The following is a 22624-nucleotide window of genomic DNA, read 5'->3' as shown; positions in this document are numbered from 1 at the left end:
AATATTTCAAAGTCTGTTTTTCTTTTATATTTTTTTTCTGTACCCGGAACCTTTACCATTCAAATGGACCACATTTCCAAAATATTCTATGTTGCTTATTTCTCACAGTGTGTTTTTCTAGAGGATGTTATAAATTATCAGTTCTCTATGCTGGGCTATCAAAAGCCAATTTAACCTACAAAGTTGCTGATGTATTTCAATAATAGTTATAGAAAATTATATTTGAATTTACCTGTTAATGTTAATTGCTGAATATATTTTTAAAATACAGAACATATAATACAATTGTAAGTATAATCATCACCCAAAAAATCACATATATAATGTAATAGAAACTGAAGTGATTCAGGAAAAGGCAAAAAAAAAACAAAACAAAAAAACCCTCTTAATTTGCTTATTCCAGCTCTTTTCCAACTAGCTTGTTAGGTGTGTGAAGAGCAAAAAATAGAATCCTCTATGGGCTTAAGCGTTAAAAAATGAAGGTGCTAACAGTCTTATCAAATATTTCAAAAAGATTTCCCTCCAACATCCTTCTCCTTGTTTTTTTTTCCTCCTGAAATAATAATAATGATATTTTTCAGATTATGAAAATTATGTGCTCATTGAAAAAAAAAAAGCAAGCCAGACATTGTGGCACATATCGGTAATCCCAGTCACTTGGGAGGCTGAGACATGAAGATTGCAAGTTCAAGGCCAGCCTTAGCACCTTAGCGAGGCCCTCAGCAGCTTAGTGAGACTCTATCTCAAAATAAAAAATTATAAAAGAGCTTGGGGATATAGCTCAGTGGTAAAGCACTCCTGGATTAAATCCCTATTACCAAAAAAAAAAAAAAAAAAAAAAAAAAAGGCAGCAATATAGAAAGGTACACAGAGGAAGGTATGAAAATTGCCTTCCACCTAACTACTGATTTTCATTTTCTTCTCCATAAAGTTAGATGAGAAGAGGGAACATGAAGTTAGATCTGGAAATGTAAATGCTCTCTGTTCATGCCTGCCTGTCTGCAGTGCTTTCATGGTGCCTGAATACTGCCCTAAAAGGCTAACTGTCTAATCTGCAGTTAATCTAATAATTGATGAAACCCTTAGTTTGTTTTGGCCCCTGTCCCAGTACTTTATATGTGTTAACTCAGTCCTCATATCAACTTAGTACGAGTTTTCCTTGTCGAGCAGAGAAGCAACCCAAGGGGTAGCATGGGTGTTGGGTATCTTGCCTATGTGGGCCACATCCAGGAAGGTGGCAGAGCTATCTGGCTCCTGAGACCTTTCTGTTCACCACTTAACATCCTACTTCTTCTTTTTGCAATTCTAAACAAAATTGGGGCCTGCGTTTCTGAATAATAACTTTCAGGTTTTTCTCAAATGAAAGCAGGTGAGGTGATGATTATACCCAAGGATTCAACTTGTGGTTGTGGTTGTAGGGAGAATTTGACCAGCCTACTTGTGATACTGATTTGTATTTCTTGGCCTATTTTGTTTTATAGGATCGGAAATTTTTGTCCATCGTGGTCCAAAGTTTGCCCTGAATTTTAATTATTTTCTCTTTTGTATTTAAAATATTATCCTTGATTTTTCTTATATGGTAAATTTTATTGGGTTGACAGAGTCTTGACCTCTAATGTTGTTTGAAAGAAACTTTTAACACAGATAGTCACAAGTTTTATCCAGTGATGACTATCCAGCTTCGTCACATCTGTGCACAGAGTGCTGTTCTTAGTGGAAAAACACCAGTTATGAAGGACAATGCTAAACTTGATCCTTTTGGAATGTTAACCTCCTTCTGTTTGGGGTACAAACAATAAAAGTCTCCTTCTGCCAAGTAAAATCATGGCTATTAAATTTTCTTTGATTTTTCTCAACAAGAATAGAAAATTGAATGTTACATCTGGAATGAGATCGGAAATCCATAGTAGTCGCTTAAATACTGTTGACTTGACTTCTTGACCTGAAGTTTCCTTGACCTCTCCTTCCTCTGATAACTTTACTATTGAAAGAATCTGGTGTACAACAGTAGTTTTAGTGTTCTTCACTTCCTACCTGCTGTTGGTATGTGTGTAGCATGGTGCAGAGAGGGAGCAGAGATAGGAATTTATTGGAAACATAGTGTATACAGTGCTCCATATTAAGTATAAGAAATATCAGATATTTAAAATTGATTAATCAGTCAGAGACCACAAGCAATCTAGTGCAGATTTGCTTGGTACGGATTCATCTTTATTTCTTTTGTATGGAACTGGGTAGCTTATTTGGACTCTGCAAAGCTTTTGCTGAGTGAATAAATAAGTAACCAACTGGCTGTGTGACTGCATAAATGTGGGTGCGTAAGGATTTTATGCCAACACCTTTCTTCATGTTATCTTTTAAACTTCTAGCCCTCCTGTTCAAATCTTGAATTAGTTGTAGATTTTTCACTTAACTGTACTCCATAATGCTTGTTCCTTCTCTTATCCTGTGAAGTGTTCTCGATGGTGGCATTAAGCTATTAACTGGACTACCTGCCTCTGAACCTACGCTGTTAGCCGCAGCCATCATCTAGATGGTACCTACTGTGGGTCTCGAGCATGCTTAGTTCTGCTCTCTAGGTCCCATTTACACTGACATCAAGTTCAAATAGCTTAGGATGTCATGCAAGGCCGTCACAAGTAGTAACATAATATCATTAGCATTTGCTTTTTAGCTACTATTAGAGTATACAATTTTCAAGGACAGGGATTTTGTTGAATTATATCACGTGCCCCTGCTGAGCTCCTGCTCCTAGTAGAATGTTACTAGGCCCTTGGGTGCTTACTCAAAACTCACAAGAACCAGAAAATAATGATTTTATTCATTAGGCCCCTTGTGGTTTAAGGAACTAATCTGGGGATCTCTAGCTTTCTTTATGAAGTAATAGAGCAGAGCTTTGTACCCATTTGGTATATTACTACTTACTAGTACCCATTGCCTTGTAAATATGGCTTTTCTTTTAGCCAAAGAAAGGATCTTAAGTAACTTGCGGAAACACGAGGCTCCCCAACCTCCCCTTGTTCTGCACCCCATGAGGCCTCCTGTGCCAGTTATTTCCTCATCTGTGCTGCTGAGTCAAAAGGAGACTACCCAGCTGGTGTGCACAGACATGAATCTGCTGCAGCAGCAGGCCAGGTAAGACCACGTACCTTCTGGGGTCATGCTCCCATGCTGGCTGCCTTGTCAGCCTGGATGATTTAGTACTTGATTGGCTTCCTCATCAGCGCTCTCACTGTGAGGTTAATTTGACCATACTGGCCCAGACAGTTCATTTGGTGAACTAAGTCTTGACAAGTCTTTTAATTTCATGTTGAAATTATGTGTGGTTTCCTCATGGACTGCCAATCTTACTTGTTTTCTGTGGAGGCATTTCTGAGCATCAGCATTGTTGGCCAAGATTTTCTTATGCCTCTCCTGAGTAGATCTTCTGATACTGGAAAATGGTGTTGGAAGTGGAAATGAAATGAGATTTGCTTTCTTTTGTCACTATTTTGATCTCTTAACTCTGTGTTCTTTAAAAAATTGACAGTCACTTGGTTGAAGTGTGGGGAAGTCATTCATTGTTTTTAGTTCACATGGTAGATATGGAATATACTGTGCAAAGTTTCCATTCTAGCTTACAGTCTCATAAGGAGCATAAGTGGAGAAGCCTGTTTTATTAATAGTAAATGAGCCTTATTTTTTGTTTTTCTACATCTTTTTTTCTTTTTATTGGCAAATTTATAATTATACACAACAGTTAGATTCATTGTTACATATTTGTACAGGCACACAATCTAACAGTATAATTTGGTCAATTTTATTCTCCTAGCACCTCCCTAAATAAGCTTTATTTTTACAAATTCCATATAAATCAATTTTTTATTGATGTGTTTTTTCTTGCCTGCATTTGGTTCCCATATTTATTGGGTATGTGTTGTGTGCACACATGAGCATCTGCCCATTAACATAATAATAAATACAATTAGAATGGTATTGACATCCCCTATACAGAGTTAGCTTTTTTTTTCTTTTTTTGGTGGTGCTAGGGATTGAATTCAGGGCCTTCCGCATGCCGAGCATGTGCTCCACCACTCATACTTAGCTTTGTTAGTCTTCGATATTTCAGTTTAAGTTGCTAATAATTAAAAGTGTCTGGTATTTAAAATCAAGACATTCCTTTAGCATGATTAAATTAGAGGTCTCCTTTGTTCTTGTATATTTCAGGGTCCATTTTAAAAGTCATATCAATATACCACATATTCTAAATGGAGATTTGTTTCTGGCTAAAAAATTGTGCCACTTTATCATTAGACGTTCCCCCCCCCCCCCCCCCCCCCCCCCCCCCCCGCTTGTTTCTTAACTTTCTGGTTGGTTTGTCTGCTAGGAGTTGGTTTGGCCACGCGTTGGCACACACACCTGCGGTTTTTTTGTTACTTGTCTTGTGTTATAGTACTGGCTCGGGTAGCTGGAAGCCTTTATCACTTTTCATAGAACCTTTCCTAAGACTTTCTTTTACTTTCTGGGTTGTTTTTTAGAACTGCAGCTCTTCGGGAATCCCAGCAGGTTGCCCTGGATGGTGAGCTGTTGGACATAATGCCCAAACAGTATGTGAATCGAGAAGAACAGATCACACTGCATTTGGAGTGTAGAGGCAGCAGTGGTAAGAAATGCCAAGGAGCAGCAGTTGTAACAGTTCAGGTAGGATTGTTTATATTCTTTGTAATTTAGAAAATTTTAATTGAGTTACTAATATTGGTGTATTGTTGAAAAAAATTGAAAGAAAGATAGCACATGATTTGTGTCCTGAAGCCTTTTATAGCTTTAGGGGGAGTGAAAACCCACAGAGCTAATCACTCATTTTTTTGAGTATGTGAGTGCTATAAGACAGATATTCAAATAGGAATTCATAGAAATGCAGATAAGATAAGTACTAATTCTGGCTGATAATTTGCTCTGTGAAGAGTTGTAAATATTTGCTGCCCCAGCCAAAGAAGAACAGCTTAACTTGGTTCTCAGGATATACAGTGGAAGATACCACCAGGCAGGCCAAGGAGCTATAGCCCCAGGCCTACCAGTGACTTGCTTAGATGTTTTTACAAACACACTGAAATACTTGTGCTTTCAGTTCTAGAAAGAATAATTGGCAGTTGCTTATATTGCTTGTCAAAAAGGGGAGAAAAACGTAAAAAAGGACAGACAGAGGGAAAAAGGAGGGTTTTTTTTTTTTTTTTCCAGAAACCTAAATAATTTGAAAAAATAGCTATGTTTTGTGGTCATAAACCATTAGAGATATTCAAGTTTTCTTAAAGCAGGTTTTAGTTTTCTGCTTCTTTGCCCAGTATCCTGACTTTCAGTTCAGTTTGGAAAGTTCCAGAAACTTTATAACCCTCACTGATGGCCCCTAGGAGTTCAGTCTCAATATTATCTACTTCAACAATTATTTTGCCCAATAATGCATATGTGTGAGGGGAATTAAAAACTTGAAGACAGTAAACAGCTTTTACAGTCTTAGACCTAAGATTTCTATTAACTGGTTGCAGTGGTCTATACTTATAATCTCAGCTACTTGGTCCCAGCCTGGACAACTTAGTGAGAGATTGTTTCAAAATAAAAAATGAAGAGGACTGGGGATATAGTTCAGAAGTAGATTATCCCTGGGTTCAGTCCCTAGTACCAAACAGGGGGGAAAAAAAGATGTCTCTAGAAAGTTATGTAGTAATTGCTAATTGATGCTGTTCTGGCCATCCTGGACAGTGCTTGCTGATTGATACTTCTGTGAATTGAAGATAAAATTATTATTTTTGGTCTACACATTAATAGCAAAGAGCAAGGTAGAAGAAAAGTTGAAACCCTAGCCATGAAACTTGGGCATTATCTTTGCCAGTCAATAAGTTTTGCTCAAATTTTGACCAGGGATTGTGCTCAAACCTAAAGCTACCCATTATCCAAATGGATATATTTGATTATAGATAACAGTTTAGGGAAGCATGGTGTTTGTGAAGAATAGGGATGGTTAGTTATGAGTGTTTACAACTCATGATAAAATTATCATGTTCTATAAAAGACAGATTTTGCTATTTTTATACATAGAAATCTAGCCCTGTATGTACATGTATGTGTCTAGTGTCCACTTCATAGCTATATTCAGTCATTTGATTTTGTTTAATAGCTATTGTCTGGTGATAATGAACTTCATGAGGTCTCTTTGAGTCCTCTTTAATCTCATTTTCCAGGGATTATCTTCCTCAGTTCAGCCCTAAGGTTGCTAGTTGTGCTTGGTTCCACTCCTGAGCCCCTTCTTCATGTGACATCATCTGCTTTCACTGACTGTTTGTGATGGAATTCTGAATCTGAGGACTATGAATGGTCTATAGAGGGTTGGTGAAGCTCCTAAAAGTGTATGTGAAATTTTTTTTCTGGAGAATTCATAGGCTCAGTAAATCTTGAGTAGTCCGTGACCCCCAGAGGTTAAAAACCACCTGCCATATGTTAATGATCTTAACCCAGAATTCTCTTCTGAGTTCCAGAGCTTAATTTCCACCTGCCTACTTAGTCTACCTGAAAGTCCTATGGATACCTCAAATTCCATAGGTTCCCCCACTGATGAGATCTTTACTCTCCAAGCCTGTAATTCTGCCTCCCTGGTCTCCCAGATGGAGACCTAGCTTTAGTATCATCTAGTTGCTTCCCCAAATATATTGGTTTGGCCTCTGACATGGCTTTAAACTGATTCCCTTCTCATGATGGCCATTGCCATTGACTCATGGTAGGCCCACCTCACTTCTCCCCTGAACTGTCACATCAGGCTTCTAGCACAGTGTCTCTCCTCATCTCCCTTTTCCATTCTACCATTCAACTCTTTAAACACAGAGCTGATCACATTTCCAGGCTAAAACGTCACATTTGCTGTTTAGTATATAAAAGGAACAAGACTGTAGGGCCCTTCAGGACCTGTTCTTGATCTTTTGCTGTGGCACTGTTTATTCTCTTGCTTCCCAAACATTCTATTTTCTAGCCACTTAGGCCTCCTCCATTCTCCAAACATGACACGCACATTCATATAGTGATCCTTATGCGTAAGCTGCCTCTGTCCCTCTCCTACCTCTGGTTCCTGACCGCCTGCTCAGCCTTCACTACTTGGCGCAAGCCCTTGAGGTCTTCCTGCATTGGGTTGAGATGTTCCCTCCCTCCGTGGCAGCTTGTGTCACAGTGCTATTGCAGTCTCTTGCTCTTTTCTCCCCCTGCTAGACCAAACTCTTTGGGAATATGGTTTCCATGCTTATTTGTTTGAACACTTCTACCATCTGGCACATAGTAGGTGCCTTGTAACACCTCTTGAAACAATCAGTGAAAGTCACCACACACTGATTATTAGGTTGTGTTACAACTCGTAATATATCATGATTAGTTCTCTGTTATTTGAGTTCTACGAGGTTGGAGCCCTTGTCTCACTTGTGTTTATATCGTCAGTGCCTCGCATAGTGCCACAGAGTGGATGTGTTTGAAAGAATGACCAGCTATAGATTTATATCCCTTGCATGTAAGTTTCTTGATTTAACTACTTTTAGAACTTTGTAGATATTATTTGACTGTGAAAGGAAGACATTATAGAAGTTGCAACTTTCTCCTAGTAGTATTTAGCAGTCATTCTTTGCTTGTGCTTACCTCTGGCCCATTTGAACAGCTTCATGCTTTCTGTACAGATCTCAGCCTAAATACCACACATTGCTCACTTGACATTTTTACTCCAATTCAAGAGTCTCCCAAGCACTGGATCTTGGAGAGCAGTAAGGATGGTCCCACTTCTGCATACCACTGCCTTTCCCAGTCCTGTTCAGAGTTCTTCCTGTCACTTGCTTAGTCACTCTCATATCTCAGGTATTATGAAAGGTGCTTTGCTTACATTATCTTACTTAATTGTCAGAAAATTAGCTTGAGTTCAGAGAAACAGATTCAAAGACACTTAAAGAGACCTGCCAGTCACACAGCTGATAATTAGTTCGGTTAGATTTCAAACCTGCGTTCCTTCTAAAAATTCCAGACCCATACTTTTCCCATTCAATGTTGCCAGGCCATTTTATTTCAGATGCTTCTGTTCCACTTTCTGATAACTGGCATTGTGATTTTGAGTGAGCTGGTCATGACAGTCATATCTTATTCAAATGAAGATGAGTACCATTTTCTTTCTCTTTATGATTAGAGAATCTATGACCTTAACTGAACACTTTGAATTGGATCAGTTTTTAAAAGTAGCTTCACAGGAGACAATTTTATAAATCAAATATAATTTTTAATAGCTCTTTTATCAAGATTTCACATCATATCATTAGATTGCTTAATAGAATTCTTCTGGAAAGGAGAATGCTGGAAATTTCCAGCTCTCTGTAGATCTTTGAACTGTGTATAGCTTGTTTGGGGTATACAAAAGCCAAGTATATTTTATGAGAAGTGAGACGTGCTTTTTCTGTGGTCATTCTTCCCAATGGAAGCTTTTAATACTTCAGAGATATTCCCTGAGGAAGTGGTGTGATTTATTATTGGGTTCCTTTGGTTGTACTTTGGTATTGTGGGACATGTGTGTTAGACCCAGGATTGATTTATTATCATGTGAAAAATTTATTCATTCCTACAAATGAAAGATGGAAAAGACCCACTGAGAGCCTCCCATTTCTGTAGAAACTTGCTGAAGAATGGAGAACATACTTTGTCTAAATCTTTAATTTCTTTGTCTGCTTAAAATGTCCCAAGTGGAGGGACTTCCACCATGCTGCTTTGTTCTATTGTCTCCAACTTCTTGTCATTATGAACTGGGAGTCATTCAGTCTTTTTTTTAACCTTTGTTCTAACAAGAACTGGTGGGAAAGTAAAGACTTGCATGTAAGTCTAACATTGGTGAGATTTATACAAGTGAGTCTTGATTATCATCATGATCTTAGAAAATAGGTGTGCTTGGTTGACTGTCAAGCGCTGTACCCTGCTAGGTTCTATGTAAGCAAGATAGTGCCGTTGTCTTACAGGAAATTTTGTTAAAGAATTTATGAAAGTCACTTTTTTTTTGGTAGTGTTGGGGATGGAACCCAGGGCCTTGTGTATACTAAGCAAGCTCTCTTCCCTGAGCCTCATCCCTAGCCCATATGAGAGTACCGTTGATAGGAATACAGGGTCTCATTTAAATGATCTGGTGAATTAATTAAATGTTTACATTATTATAGACAGTGGATACCTTTAATCATTGAAGTGCTGTCTGGAAACTAGGTTTGGGTAGGTGTGTATAAAGAGAAAATGTAAACCCCACTGCTCACCCATGTGATTGGAAGACCATCAGAGGAGAATGTAGGATTTAAAACTCCTGCCTTCTGAATATTCTGACTTTCTAGCCTTCCCTGCTGTGCCTACAAGATAAGTCCAAACCTCCTGGTCATTGCTATTCAAGGCCTCCCCAGGACTGCTCCTCCTGCTCCTTAGTCTGACTCTGTTGCATTCTTCAGCCCCAACCCCTGGCATCAGCCCAGGGCTTCTCCATTTGTCCCTTTGTTTCCCTCAACCCTCACTACTGTCACTGTCATATCGGCTCTCCCCCCTCCCCCATTTTTTCTAAGTTCAAATTTAGTAGATTAAAAAGTAAAAAGATCTTTTGTTCTCAGGCTGTCCACTGCACCCTGGCACAGGGTTCTGCATTCTTTGCTTTTTTTGGACCTCAGGCCTGTTGGTATCGCTGCCGGGCTTCCAGCCAGCTGGACACACTACACTGCCTCATGTTTGTCAGTGAACTGGGAGGCCTCCACTAGTCTGGGTCTCTGCACAGAGCAGCTGACAGGAAGGTCACCTACAGTTGAGGGATACTCTTTTCACTAATGATAAAGTGGCCCCTGGATGAGATGCCATAATCCTGAGCAATGATGTGCTTGGGGTCTGATACTAAGGAAATGTGCATGGGTCCCAGTGTTCCTTGTTTCTTGGATGTGTTGAGTCACACCAGATGACAGAAGTGAGAATCCATAGGACCAGTCACTTGGCAGTTGACTGTCTTAAAATTCTATACTCTGTCACTGAAAGCAGTGATCCCTGTGGGATTCCCAAAGATAAAATCAAGAGGGTTATAGAAGAACATAACATAATTCCCTTTGCAGTCTAGATAGATATCTTTGAGCTGACCATGTGGCATAACAATTGTGACTTTGAATTGGGGGTGGGATGCCAATTTTGGCATTTCCTCATGACATCTTGCTATCAGCAGTCTTCAAGACAGAAACCACCACAGCAGGAAGAAGACCCCACAGTGATTCTGTCTTTGTGTTGCAGTGTGGGTCTAAGATATCTTCTGTGTCTGTTCACATCTACAAAAGGACATGACAAATGCACAAACACAACTAATTATCATGAAGGTCACCATCAACTAGAGAAAGCATGGTAATAGCTCCTTCAAATAGAAAAGACATAATCTTAAAAAGCATAATCTTTAGACTAAATTGAAATAGTTTTTCTTTTTAAAGCTCAGCAAATTCTTGTTTTTCTTTACTGAGAACCAGTACAAGTTTTATCAGAGACCAATGATCAGGAACCACTGAATTGGCCAGTTGTTCCTTCAACTGGCATGCAGTTGATTTGGACACCTTTCCATATTTTACCTTATTTTGTTGTTCAATAATTATATATATTTCCTTTGAAAATGGCAATTGTTTTGTTAACAGCATCTGTGTTATCCTGTTTTTATGCTGGGCACATGTGTTTGAAGTTGAATTGTGTGTGTGCAGGATGGAGAGAACACAGGGTTAAGGCTGGGGCTGCAGTGGGGTGTGATCAACAGAGGGGAACTTGAAGTGTCACAAGGAAAGCCTCTGGTGGAAGACATTAGGTCTGTTTTTATTGAGGATTTGAGGAGTCAAAACATAAGTGAAATAGACTGTATACTACAAAAGACTTTAAATCATTGATAAATTAATTCAAGATCATATCAACTTATAAGGTAATAATTTATATAGATATAGTTTTAGTCAGCTATTTTGCTGCTGTAACCAAAAGACCCAACAAGAACTATTAGAGAGGAAAAGTTTATTTTGGGGCTTATGGTTTCAGAGGTCTCAGTCCATAGATGGCTGACTCCATTGCTTTGTGCCTGAGGTATGGTAGAACATCATGGCAGAAGAGTATGGCCAAGGAGAGCAGCTCAGTACATTGCGCCAGAGAGAGACTTCTTCTCTCACCAAGGACAAAATATATAACCCAAAGATGTGCCTCCTCCAATGACCGACCTCCTCCAGCCACACCCCACCTGCCTATATTTACCACCCAGCTAATTACTATCAGGAAATTAATGCACTGATTAGATTAAAATGCTTATAGCCTGATTATTTCAGCTCTAAACCATCAAGCATTGTCTCACATGTGCTTTTGGGGAACCCTCATATCTAAATCATAACATAAAATTTTTGATTTTTTTAGAAGAAAATAATTTAGGTTTGCTTGTTTATGAAAAATTTGAGAATCTTGATTTTTTTTTTTTTTTTTTTTTTTACTAGTAATTGAACTCAGGGCCTCATGGTAAGCAAAAGCTGTACCAATGAGCTATACCCCAAACCCTTGAATAGTTTTTTGATAAATATTTTTCCCATCCTTTTCAGGTTCAACTGAGTGTTTTGTATTAAATTATAATATTAATTGTAATAATACTCTCTTCATCATATGGCAGTGTATTTGTAGTAAAATATATGTTCTAGAAGCACATAGGGGGAAAAAAAAGGCCATTGACGACTTTAATTTTTGTTAGTTTGAAGGCATGCATAAGAACGAAGCAGTAAGCCAACAGCTTCATATTTTGCGAAAAGAAGTAAAGCAGTTGCAAGCAGAAGCTGCTAAACCACCTGCACTGAATATTGTGGAAGCTGCTGTGCATGCTGAGAACCTAATTACGTAAGTTTTGACAACATTGAAGTTTAAAATACTGTTTTGTTATTAATAGTAATTATACCTGATATTATACCCACCTGCTTCCTTGGACACCCCAATGATTAAGTTAGTAGAGAAATTAGCAAACTGTTGCCTTTGGGACAAATCTGACCTGCTACCTACTTTTTATAAATAAAACTTTTATTGGAATACAGCCGTCTCTGTTATTTATAATATCTATGTCTTTGAGCGACAATGGCAGACTGACTGACTTTATGGCTCAGAAAGCATAAAGTATTTGCTATCTGGCCCTATGCAGAAAAAGTTTGCAGACCCCAGAATTATGAGATGACATATAGTGTATTGAAATTTACTGATAGAGGTACTTAGTGCTCAAGTTTGATATCAAAGTCATCTTTACCGAGGAAGTCTCATTGTCAGCTCAGATTACTGAACAGTTTCCTTTATAATTGCTTAGGAGAATTAGGGCTCTCAAGTGTAGCTATTAAATTGAGTGGCCATGTGGTTTTCTCTTGGAGCTCTTGGGTTTCTTCTACCATTTTTTTTCCCAAAGCCACCAGGACATAGCTTGGGACAGGGGAGCTTGACTCTGCCTTTTACTTTAAGGTGACCCCACATCTGGTAGCAGCAGCTGGTGTCCATGGTAGATTGGGATGGAGTGTAGTTGGGGGCCTGGGAAGGATGAGGAGATCAGGTAAACCAGGAGTTGATATTTTTATCACTGGGGAGGCACTTAAAATTAAGTGTGGGAATTAAAAGGGTCATCTTTGTTCTAGGTCTTATTGTATACCAAAATCTTTTCTTCAACCTCAGTCTGTGTTTTGGATTTTAAAATATAGGGAAACTGGGGTTCTGGTGTTTAAAAATATGTGTTATATAAGGAATAAAAAGAAGTTGAATAACTATGAATTACACATAAACTATGACATATTTTAGGGAGAATGAGAATGTTAATTGGTCCTCATAATGTAGCTGATTTTTGTTTTTCCTGGAGCATAAAGTCATAGCTATACATTAAAGTTAAGCTGGGGAAAGTTGGAACATACACATTTATCACATCAGATATTTCTGAAGTGGCATTTGAATGGGGCTCTGAGGACTACTCTGAATATTGCCAGCTAAATGTAGAATATGAAAGAAGTACTGGTGCTTATGGATTCTATTATTGCAGACCTAGTGCTATGTCCACGTTTTCCCATAGGGCCTTGGTGAATGCCTACAAGTTGCAGCCCACACCTGGGGTTCAGAAGGTTGGCATTAGCCTTTTCTTTACTGTTGTGGATTACGTGAGCGATGAGACGCAGCGCCATCCCCCCACAAGACAGTTCTTCACTTCTTGCATTGAGATCTTGGGACAGGTAAAGTTACTGTGTTGTTCACCTTGCTCAGAAACAGTGAGTCCCTGCAGTGTCTTCATTGGATACAGTAAGCATTAGCTTCAGACTTTATTGCAGGTTCAATTCAGAAGGCCTTTGGGAGTGGTGGCTTCTAAAATCTGATTAGAATTTTTGGTAAATAAGGGGCTGGGATTGTAGCTCAGCGGTAGAGTGCTTGCCTCCCATGAATGAGGTACTGCCTTTGATCCTCAGCACCACATGAAAATAAATAAATAAAAAATAAAGGTATTATGTCCATCTAAATTAAACATATTTAAAAAAGAAGATTGTTGGTAAATAAGAGATTAAATTATTCATGTTTGAAAGTCTGGGGACATCAGATTCTATATATTATTGGTATTATTAGCAGTAACATTACTGAAACTCTTTATTGTTTATCAAATACTGTCTAGTTCATTATTGTATTTGATTCTCAAGGTGACTGTGTGATTAGTATCATTCCTGTCCTAAAGAGGAGAAATTGGCTCTAAAAAGCTAAGACACTGGCCTAAGGAGGGCGCCTGGGAGTGCTGAAGCCCATGGGATCCTAGGGCATCTGACAGAGTCAGTTCTCACTCCACTGCACCACAGCTGCCTCCCAGTTGCTGTTTTGGCCCCTCTTTATCTATTTGACTGGCAGTTAAACATATGGATATTTAACACAGCAAGGGCAAAGTATGCCTGCAGATTTATGAAAATGTGTCATAAAAGAAAGGAAAGCCACTGCTTGAAAAACCAGGTTCTTTCATTGAAATTTAATTGAACGAGTACTTGTTGGATACTTATAAGGAAGTAACATTGAATAGATATTACAGTCCATTTTTTTCTAAGTTTTTTTTCTGATCCTAAAGTTAGTATATGCTAATTGTAAGCCATATAGACAGTACAGAAGGTATAAAGAAGGAAAATTTCTCATAATCCTGATCACCTGAAAGTACTAGTTGCATAGTTAAAGTTTTGTTATAGTTCGTCTTGTGTATATGTAAACAGTCTGTCATTGCTACCTGTGAGGGATATGTAGAGATACACACAAATGGACACATACTATTTTGTAATCTCCTCTTTTCATGTCAACATATTTTTAGATAATATTCCATGTTAATAAATATAGACCTGTATCATCACATAGAAATTGAATGTCTGCATAGTATTTTATGATAAAAATGTGTTATAATATGTTGAGCTAATGTTCTAGATAGATATTTTGGTAATTTGTTTTGCTACAATAAAGTTGAAATAAATATTCTCATGTATCTTTGTAACTTCTTAGACTGTTTTCTTTAGAATTATTTCCTAGAAGTATGATTGCTATATCAGAAGGGTTTGATGTATATTGTATATTTAACATGTATACATTATATAGCATTTGATGTTCTTGCTTCGTTGATCTGGGAAGTTTGCACTTATTTACACTACCATAGCAGTGTTGGAGTTTATTCTCTGTATCTTAAACAATGTTAAAAATTATCATTCTTTTATAGATTTTACTAATCTGATAAGGGAAGTGGTATATACCATTTTGAAAACTTGTAATTCCTAACTTAAGTACTTTAACATTATGTCTCATATATATGTATATATGTGGATATATATGTATATATATATATATGAAAAAATATATATATGAAAAAAAAATATATATATATAGTGAATTGCAGCTGTTGTCATTGGCACATTTCTTGCCCTTTATTTATTTATTTATTTATTTTTGTAGTACTAGGGATTGAACCCAGCGCCTCATGCATGCCAGGCAAGCAGTTTATCACTGAGCTACATTGAGAGCCCAATTTCTTGCTTTTTGATGCTTTGAAAGAGTTCCTCAAACTGTTAGCCTGATATGTGGAATATGTTACATGTGTGTTTTTCTAGTTTGTTATTTTTCTTTCATTTTATGATTCCTTTTGCCTTATAGAAGTTAATGTTTTCACATACCTGTTCAAACTTATCAGTCTTGTCTTTTTTTAGATTTCTGCCTCATCAAAGCTTTTTTGACCCTGAGATTACTTTTATCTTGATTACATTTTGCAAAAGTTAGTTTTTTAAATGTATTAAAGGAACATCTCAATAACACCTATAACCTAAAAAGTTTTATTTTCTTGATGTAGTACAAGACCACCTTGGATTCTTAGTAACCATGCTAGTAGGCACACTGCAAATTTCTGGCTTCAGATACCCCAATATCACCTCCATTGGAAATGATAGATTTATCTGTGTTGATTTTAGATATCTTCTGTTTCATATTTTCATTTTGAAAAAAAATTTTTTCACCTTATTTGATACCTCTTAAAAGTTGGTTGCTTAAATAAAAGGAGAGGGGAGAATTTGGTGACATTTTCCTTGTTATTTTTTTTAAGGTGTTTATCAGTGGCACTAAATCAGAATGCAAAAAGGTGCTTCAGACCATTCTGAAGAATAGAAGGCTCTGCTCTCTTCTGTCGCCTTTCTTTACTCCCAATGCTGCGCCTGCAGAGTTCATACAACTATATGAGAAAGTGGTGAAGTTTCTGAGCGAGGACAACAGTGATGTGATTTTCATGCTGCTAACCAAGGTGCGAGGTGATTCATTCCTGATACTGTGAAATCAAGAAGGGATCCTTGTTTCCCACTCCATAGAAATGGAAGTACCTCTGGGAGGTTTGGTTCCAGGTGACCATAGGATAAGAGCCCCTTTTTTTTCCACATTTTGGGAGATCTTTGAGCAACTTAACCCCACAAGTTTCTCTTTGGGGAGTAGCATGCTGGTTGTGTTAAGTAGGACTCTCATTCCACATAGTATTAAAAGAATCTCCTTCCTAAGCCCTTTTTGAAAACTTAGTACAGTTTTGAAAATATTCATAGTAGTAGTTTAATATGTCCTCCTTTTAAATTTATCCTGAATTTGTGCCTAAATTGTGTTTGATTAGTGAGTTGTAATGTGTCAATCTCTTGTATTTAGAATAATTCAGATCTAAACAAAATTTCTTTGTCCTCATTCAGAATAGACTATTTACTCTGTGAGATTAAGGGATGAATTTACTTAACCAGTTGAGAATTTCAGAGCCTTACCTATTTTGCCTTCATTTGTATATTTCTCTGACATTTATGAAGCAATAAAACTTGGCATTTTTTAGAGTCTAGAGACTGATCTCAATCTATAGTAGAGGAAAACATGTTTTATAGTGTGGGATTCTGGAAGGTAATACCAACAACACTCTGAATTTTTATTCACTGAGGTAGGTGACTGATACAGCTCAGAAACATGGCTGTTAAGCTGAGATAGTTCATAAAGTGGCTGCTTGGCTGTGGTACTGTGCCCAGTGAAGGAGAGCTACTAGTTCTGATCCAGGTCTTGGGGAAGAACCTTACTATAATAAAGTCAAATGGAAATGTGTGGATTTTTCAGGAACAAAATAAAATTATGAGTAATAATGAAAGTCAAGAAGATTTTCATAATACAAAACAAGCCTGTTATTAAGAGTAGTCTGCCTCTGTGATCCCAGAGGGAGATAAGAGATGGTTGCATAATGGTGTCAATGAACTTCTTATATATTCTTTCATTTGTGTGTACATTTATTTTCCATTTTTATAAAAGGTAAATGCAAGGTAAACATTGACTTTTAACCTAAATTTGCAAACACCTCTATGTACTTCATTTCACTTTCTAGTGTAAATAAATCTGCTTCTTGTTTCTTTTTCTTTTTAGTTCGATCTTAAGCAATGGTTAAACGCCACTAAACCTCCTCTGTCTGATCGTACCAGGCTTCTGGAGTCCATTCATTTGGCACTTACTGCCTGGGGCCTTGAACCAGATGAAGATATTTTGATGCCATTTAATCTTTTCTGTAAGCACTGGACTTACCTCCTTCTCTACCAGTTCCCTGACCAGTACAGTGACGTTCTCAGGCTGTTGATGCAAAGTAAGTAGCTTCATCTAGTTGTAACTAACTAGATCTCAGCGTATATTTAATGCCATGTTTGCCAGATATCATCTAAAAATGTAAGAGTAATATGAAACTGGAGTTGAAAATTACTAATCATCACCGAAAGCGCTTGACTAACAGTGCCCCAAAAGCTGGCATCTGTAAGAACGGTCAGCCATTGTCCTGAGTGCTGGAGTGGGCCCAGCTGGGGCAAGGCAGCTCTTAGGCTTTGGTGTTGGTGTCCCACACTCACTTCTTTACTTGACTTTGCTGCCGTCCTGAGGTAGGGGAAATTGGGAGCGGAGCTACTTACTCTGCAAACAGATCTGGCAAGGAGGGGACCATGTGTTTAATATGCCGTTTGTTTCTCTGTGTTTCCAGGTAGTGGATACATTTTGGGTCATCCCACCCCCCACCTATTTTTTTTTTACTTGTTTTTTACTTATACCTTCTATCATTGAATGGTATACTGTACTTTTATTTGCCAAGGTAAAGAACTACATTAAATTTGCACTATGCCCACCATTTCTGTCCTCTCCTTCTTGTATTTCCAGAGAAGTATTAGAGGTTAGAGGAAGAATAAAGGGTGTAGGCTTTTTTATTTTTGAAATTTCACTAGGTAGTAATTTTATTGAATTTCAGTCAATGAGATAATATTTTTCATATAGATATATGAAATATAAAATATAAATATATATTTACATATATAAATATGAAATATATAAAAGATATGGCATATATTTTATAAATGTAATGGAAATCTTAGTTTGACTTTTTATCAAGTCTTTGTGTTACTTAATAGAATTTGTTTAATAAATAAGTTAATGATTCATTGTATTGATTCATTGTATTGAAGATCCTCAAATGTATAGTCTCTCATTTTCAAAGCACTTACAGCTAGAGAGCAAGTTGCAGAGTAGATGAAGAAAATGGTAGGAAATAACATTTGTACAAATTTTAATGAATATGTACATAACTCATATTTATTGTATATTTTCAAAATTTGATCAAGTATGTATTGTGGGTTCTTCCCTGAAACCTTTCAAAGAGATTGTGAACTATATAAGCTACCACCAACTCATATTTAGCAGAAAATTTCTACTTACCATGAAAAGTATTCAGTTAAAGGCTTAAGAATAATATCAATCACACCTCTCAGATCCACGACCCATGGCCTTCTGGTTTCCCTCCCATCCCCTGGTACCAGAGCAGTATTCCCAGGGTCCCATCCTATTCCTTCCCAGTGGTTCAGTCTTCGTAGGTGAGCTGTTAATGGCTTTGTTGCCATCTTCTAGGCATGCACACCTCCCATACCCATAGCTGGATTTGGGTCTCTGCTCTAGGATCAGACTATAGGAGCCCTGGGGTACCTTGCTGTCCCCTAGATGCTCCCACTTCACGTATTGCAGGCGGCCTTGTCATCCTTTCCCTCAGACTCTCCCATGAACTTCCATTATCCTGTGTGATTCTCTTGCCTTCTCTGGTTGAAAAGTACCTGGGGAGGTATTGTTCTGTCCTGTGGGATGGGAGTGTAAGTCATGGAATTGGAACTAGTTGGGAATACTGGCTGGTGTTCTCCATGTGCTGCCTTTGGGTCTTGGTATAGGTTTTGCCCATTCTAGGAGTAGAATTTTCAGGCTGGTAGGACTCCTTCCCAAGAGGCTAGATCCTGGGGTTGGTTCTGCATCCAGTGCCCCTGGTCCTGGCACTATTGATTTTCTCACACCCATAGGTAGCTGTCATCCTCCATCCGGGACAGCGGCACCTTTACCCTCCTCCAGCTGGGTTGTAGCCTGGGAATCCCTGTCTTGCTCCAGCTTTAGTGACTTTGCAGAGCTCACTCTATCTGGGTTACCAGTAATGAGGAAAGTCAAATGTTCAGCTATCAATTTTTTTAAAAAGTTTATTTTTTACTTTGGTCGCTTTACCTCAGATATTCCTAAGAATTTGGTTTGAATTTTTATTTAGTTATTTTTGCTTCGATTAACCCTAAAAAGCTCTCATTACGTGTTCTTTGATTAAAGCTGAAAAGTGAGTTTCGGAAGGATACTGACTTGTTCTCTCTGCCTGCTCCCCAGGCTCTGCTGAGCAGCTGCTGAGCCCCGAGTGTTGGAAAGCCACTCTGCGAGCCCTGGGCTGCTGTGCCCCAAGCTGCCATCAGGGGGCAGCTTCTGCTGAGGGTCCTGTGCTTCCCAGCTCTTCCCATGTTCTCTTGTCAGACAAGCAGGTATGAGCTTTTGGTGGCTGAGGTGTTTATGTATTTCTTTTTTATTTCCCTTGCTGTTTTTCTTTTAAACAATTGGAGCATATTTAAAAGTAAGATCTGCTTTTGAATAATGTTTTATCTAAAAAGCTTGTTTTTGTGCTTTATTTTTCAGAACCCTATGTTTTTCTTTGTTGGTCCTTTGCTACCTCCTTGTCCCCTTGGCCTGGATGGCTTTCTCTCATACTCCCGAGTCTGATTTCTGTCTGTCCAAGATGAGGCCAGGCTCTTCCCTGCCTGCCTGAGCCTATCTGACTCAACCCTGAGGACATTGGGTGGGTTTCTCTATAGTGTCCCACAGAGCCTTGAGTCTACCAGTTTTGTTTCATGTGGGTTCACATGAGAATTTATTTGAAAGAAACGTTCCATTTCTTTTGAAAAAGAATTTGAAACCCACTGATTTATTTTGACACTCTATTAAAAAGTCAAAGACCTGCTGTGTTCTTATCCCAGATAGACATAATACTCTGCTAAAAGCAGATATTTGGTAAGCATTTTGATTGATCATTGTTTTCCAGGTAGTGGAGACCATACAGTGGCTTTCAGACTTTTTTTATAAGCTTCGGTTGTCCAAGTTGGACTTTAAAAGCTTTGGTTTATTTTCCAAATGGAGTCCTTACATGACTGATGTGAAGACACTCTTGGGCTATCTTGTGAAAAGGCTGATTGACTCAGAAATGGCCTCCTTGGCTCAAGACCCATCTGCCAGCAGCAAAACAGGTAACATGTCTTTAGTGCAGTGTGGTGTAAGGTATTCTGCCCTTCCATTACAAAAGATCCGAATGGATACATTAGGAGATTTATATCGACTGTCAGGGAGAGGAGATAGAAAATATATAGTCCACATGCAGGCTGTATCTGTGTCATGCTGTTTTCGTTGCACAGTGAGTTCAGGAGGCCTGCTGCAGCTCGTCTCTAATCCTTTGCCGGGTGTGGTGCAAAGAGATAGGTTTCTATCTTACTTCCTTCTTCCTGTTATTTATCTAGCTAAGTATTCTGAATATTAAGCTTTTGTCCTGGTAAAAAAATGTATGTTATAAATTTATCCATGACATTGTGTTATAATAAAAAATATTCAACTCAAATTCATTGTAGTAAACAAAGCAAACATATCAAACATATCTAGTAGTACTAATTATGTTGCTTGTATAACAACATAGGTTTATTGAGTATATATATAATAAGAACTAGATTTTCCATAAAATGTTACCGCTGATACTGACCCAGAATTATCTCTAAAATTTTTGCTGTTTCAGTGCTGAGATCCCTACATTCTATAATCATCCAGCTCTTTAAGCCATGGATCCTGGTTTTGGAGGACAGTGAAAGGTAAATACTTTTTCAGATATTCAAAATTCTTTGAAATTTATTTACTTCAAGTAAGTAAGTAAAGGTTTTTAATAAAGGTGATGATAAAGTATAGGGCCATATTTAAATTTAGAAATTTTTAAAATAAAACAAGACATTTTTAATTTATGGAATTATTAGTTTGTGTGATCAGAGATGTTGTCTTGATATTCATTTTGGAACAAAGTAGGAAACTTATTCCTAGTTGTCTACAATAAAGAAGTGAATGCATTTTGGTACTTAATTTTAAAAAAAACCAGATGCTATTTTCCTGAGGTTCCTCTTAGGTTTGATAACAGCACTACAAAAGATGGAACTTCCTTAATTTTCTTTACTACCTGGGTTATTTTTTGGAACTAAGTTGACTATTAATTTATTGGGTAGGAATTACCCTTTAAAACATGAAAGCATTAGATGAAAGCTTTATTTCATGAGTATTAAAAGTATTTGGAGGTGTATAACTGTCCACATACAGTGAGTGGGTTTTTTTTTTTTTCCTTTTGAAAACATTAATTTGATCCTGAGACTCAGAACCTGAATGTTTTAACTCAGTTCTCCCTGCCAGTTTGTTGCATTAAAGTTGGAGCTGGAGGTCAGGTCTTTGACTCCTGTTTCAAGAGCCCTTTAGCGGAAACATGAAAGGTTCTGGATCTGCTCTTCTAGAGGGTTATCCTTGAGTAATGTGAAAGCTTCAGGATTTTGTAGTGACTGTATATAGGCTGTATATAGACCGACCAAACAAGCATACGAAGGCTGCTTGTTTATCTTTGAGACCAACTAATAGAATTTATTTTGATATTGAACTTTCTGAACCAGATTTAAAAATTAAAGTTTTCATATAAAGAATTCTTTGGCTATTTCTTGTGTGTTAATTTTTGGCCGTATTTTTGTTAACATGGATTTTATTATATATATATTTTTAATTTTTTCATGCTTTAGGTAGAGACAATTTTTCGTTGAAACCACCTTAAGGTATTTTTCTAAACTATTTGAAACCAAACTATTGGGTAACCAAGATATTCAAAGGTGTAGATTGTGTGCAAAAAGATGTTAATTTAAGGATTAGATAGCACACTCCGAACTTTAATTGTACCAGAATAAAGGATAGGAAGGAGAGGAAGTAAAATTATGTGGTTGATGTTACACTATGATTTGCCGCCAGGAATTCATGACCTTTGAAGTGGTCAAAATGTGGGTTAGGGCTACATAACACAGAATTTTCTAGGACCTGGCCAGCCCTAGCTCTGGGAATTAGGGAAATTTGGTTGTGGGCACTTTGATTCCTAAGCTTGTGTGTCTCTTCTTTAAAGCACCCAGCAACGACATTACCCCTGGCTAGAGAGCGATGCCCTAGTGGCCGCAGGCGTCGTGCAGTTGTTCACTGACTGTGTGGATCTATTGCATGAGGGGTTTAAAGGTAGGGAGAGAGCCTGGATGTCTGGTTGGTGTTCACTTTTTCCTAAGTCATTCAGTCATGCTTTTGCCTCTTTCTGTTTTATTTAATTTTATTTTAGTTGGTAGGTAGTTAACTGTGGCTGAGGAAAGGCCACTAGTAACAATTATTACTGTTAAATTTGTAACTTTTTTTCTTTTTGTGAGGTTGCTCTGAGTTTGTCAGTTAATGGAAAAGTTGCAGCCGTCCGCTCTTCAGATGTTGCCCATTGCTAGTATTTGGAACACCCCCTCCAACCTTTCTGCATAATGGTTATACTGGTTTACATTCCCACCAGTTTATAACAACTCCTTTCTCCATGTCCTCTCCAACACTTATCTTCTGTCCTTTTGATAACAAGCATTCTGACAGGTGCAATGCCATGTTTCATTGTGGATTTAATTTGCATTTCTATAAT

The 22624-nt window shown here is 37.8% G+C and overlaps 1 protein-coding gene and 1 pseudogene across 2 annotated transcripts in view; one reads left to right on the top strand and one right to left on the bottom strand.

Moving 5' to 3' along the window:
* The window catches only part of Epg5 (ectopic P-granules 5 autophagy tethering factor), a 104825-nt gene that overhangs the window by 63732 nt on the left and 18469 nt on the right, over positions 1-22624 (top strand). For both annotated transcript variants that reach the window (XM_047526427.1, XM_047526428.1), the window contains exons 26-35: positions 2964-3135; positions 4518-4680; positions 11750-11892; positions 13091-13247; positions 15620-15814; positions 16948-17161; positions 19243-19391; positions 19946-20147; positions 20684-20756; positions 22085-22191. In XM_047526427.1, coding sequence (XP_047382383.1) covers positions 2964-3135; positions 4518-4680; positions 11750-11892; positions 13091-13247; positions 15620-15814; positions 16948-17161; positions 19243-19391; positions 19946-20147; positions 20684-20756; positions 22085-22191 — 1575 coding nt within the window. The remainder of the gene's footprint in view (positions 1-2963; positions 3136-4517; positions 4681-11749; positions 11893-13090; positions 13248-15619; positions 15815-16947; positions 17162-19242; positions 19392-19945; positions 20148-20683; positions 20757-22084; positions 22192-22624) is intronic.
* On the bottom strand, positions 9589-10205 carry LOC124965723 (peroxiredoxin-1-like; annotated as a pseudogene).

Source organism: Sciurus carolinensis, chromosome 15, assembly GCF_902686445.1.
Source record: "Sciurus carolinensis chromosome 15, mSciCar1.2, whole genome shotgun sequence".
In the NCBI taxonomy this organism is placed as follows: domain Eukaryota; kingdom Metazoa; phylum Chordata; class Mammalia; order Rodentia; family Sciuridae; genus Sciurus; species Sciurus carolinensis.
The sequence above is the reverse complement of the archived record's forward strand: the minus strand, read 5'-3'. Positions and strand labels throughout refer to the sequence as shown.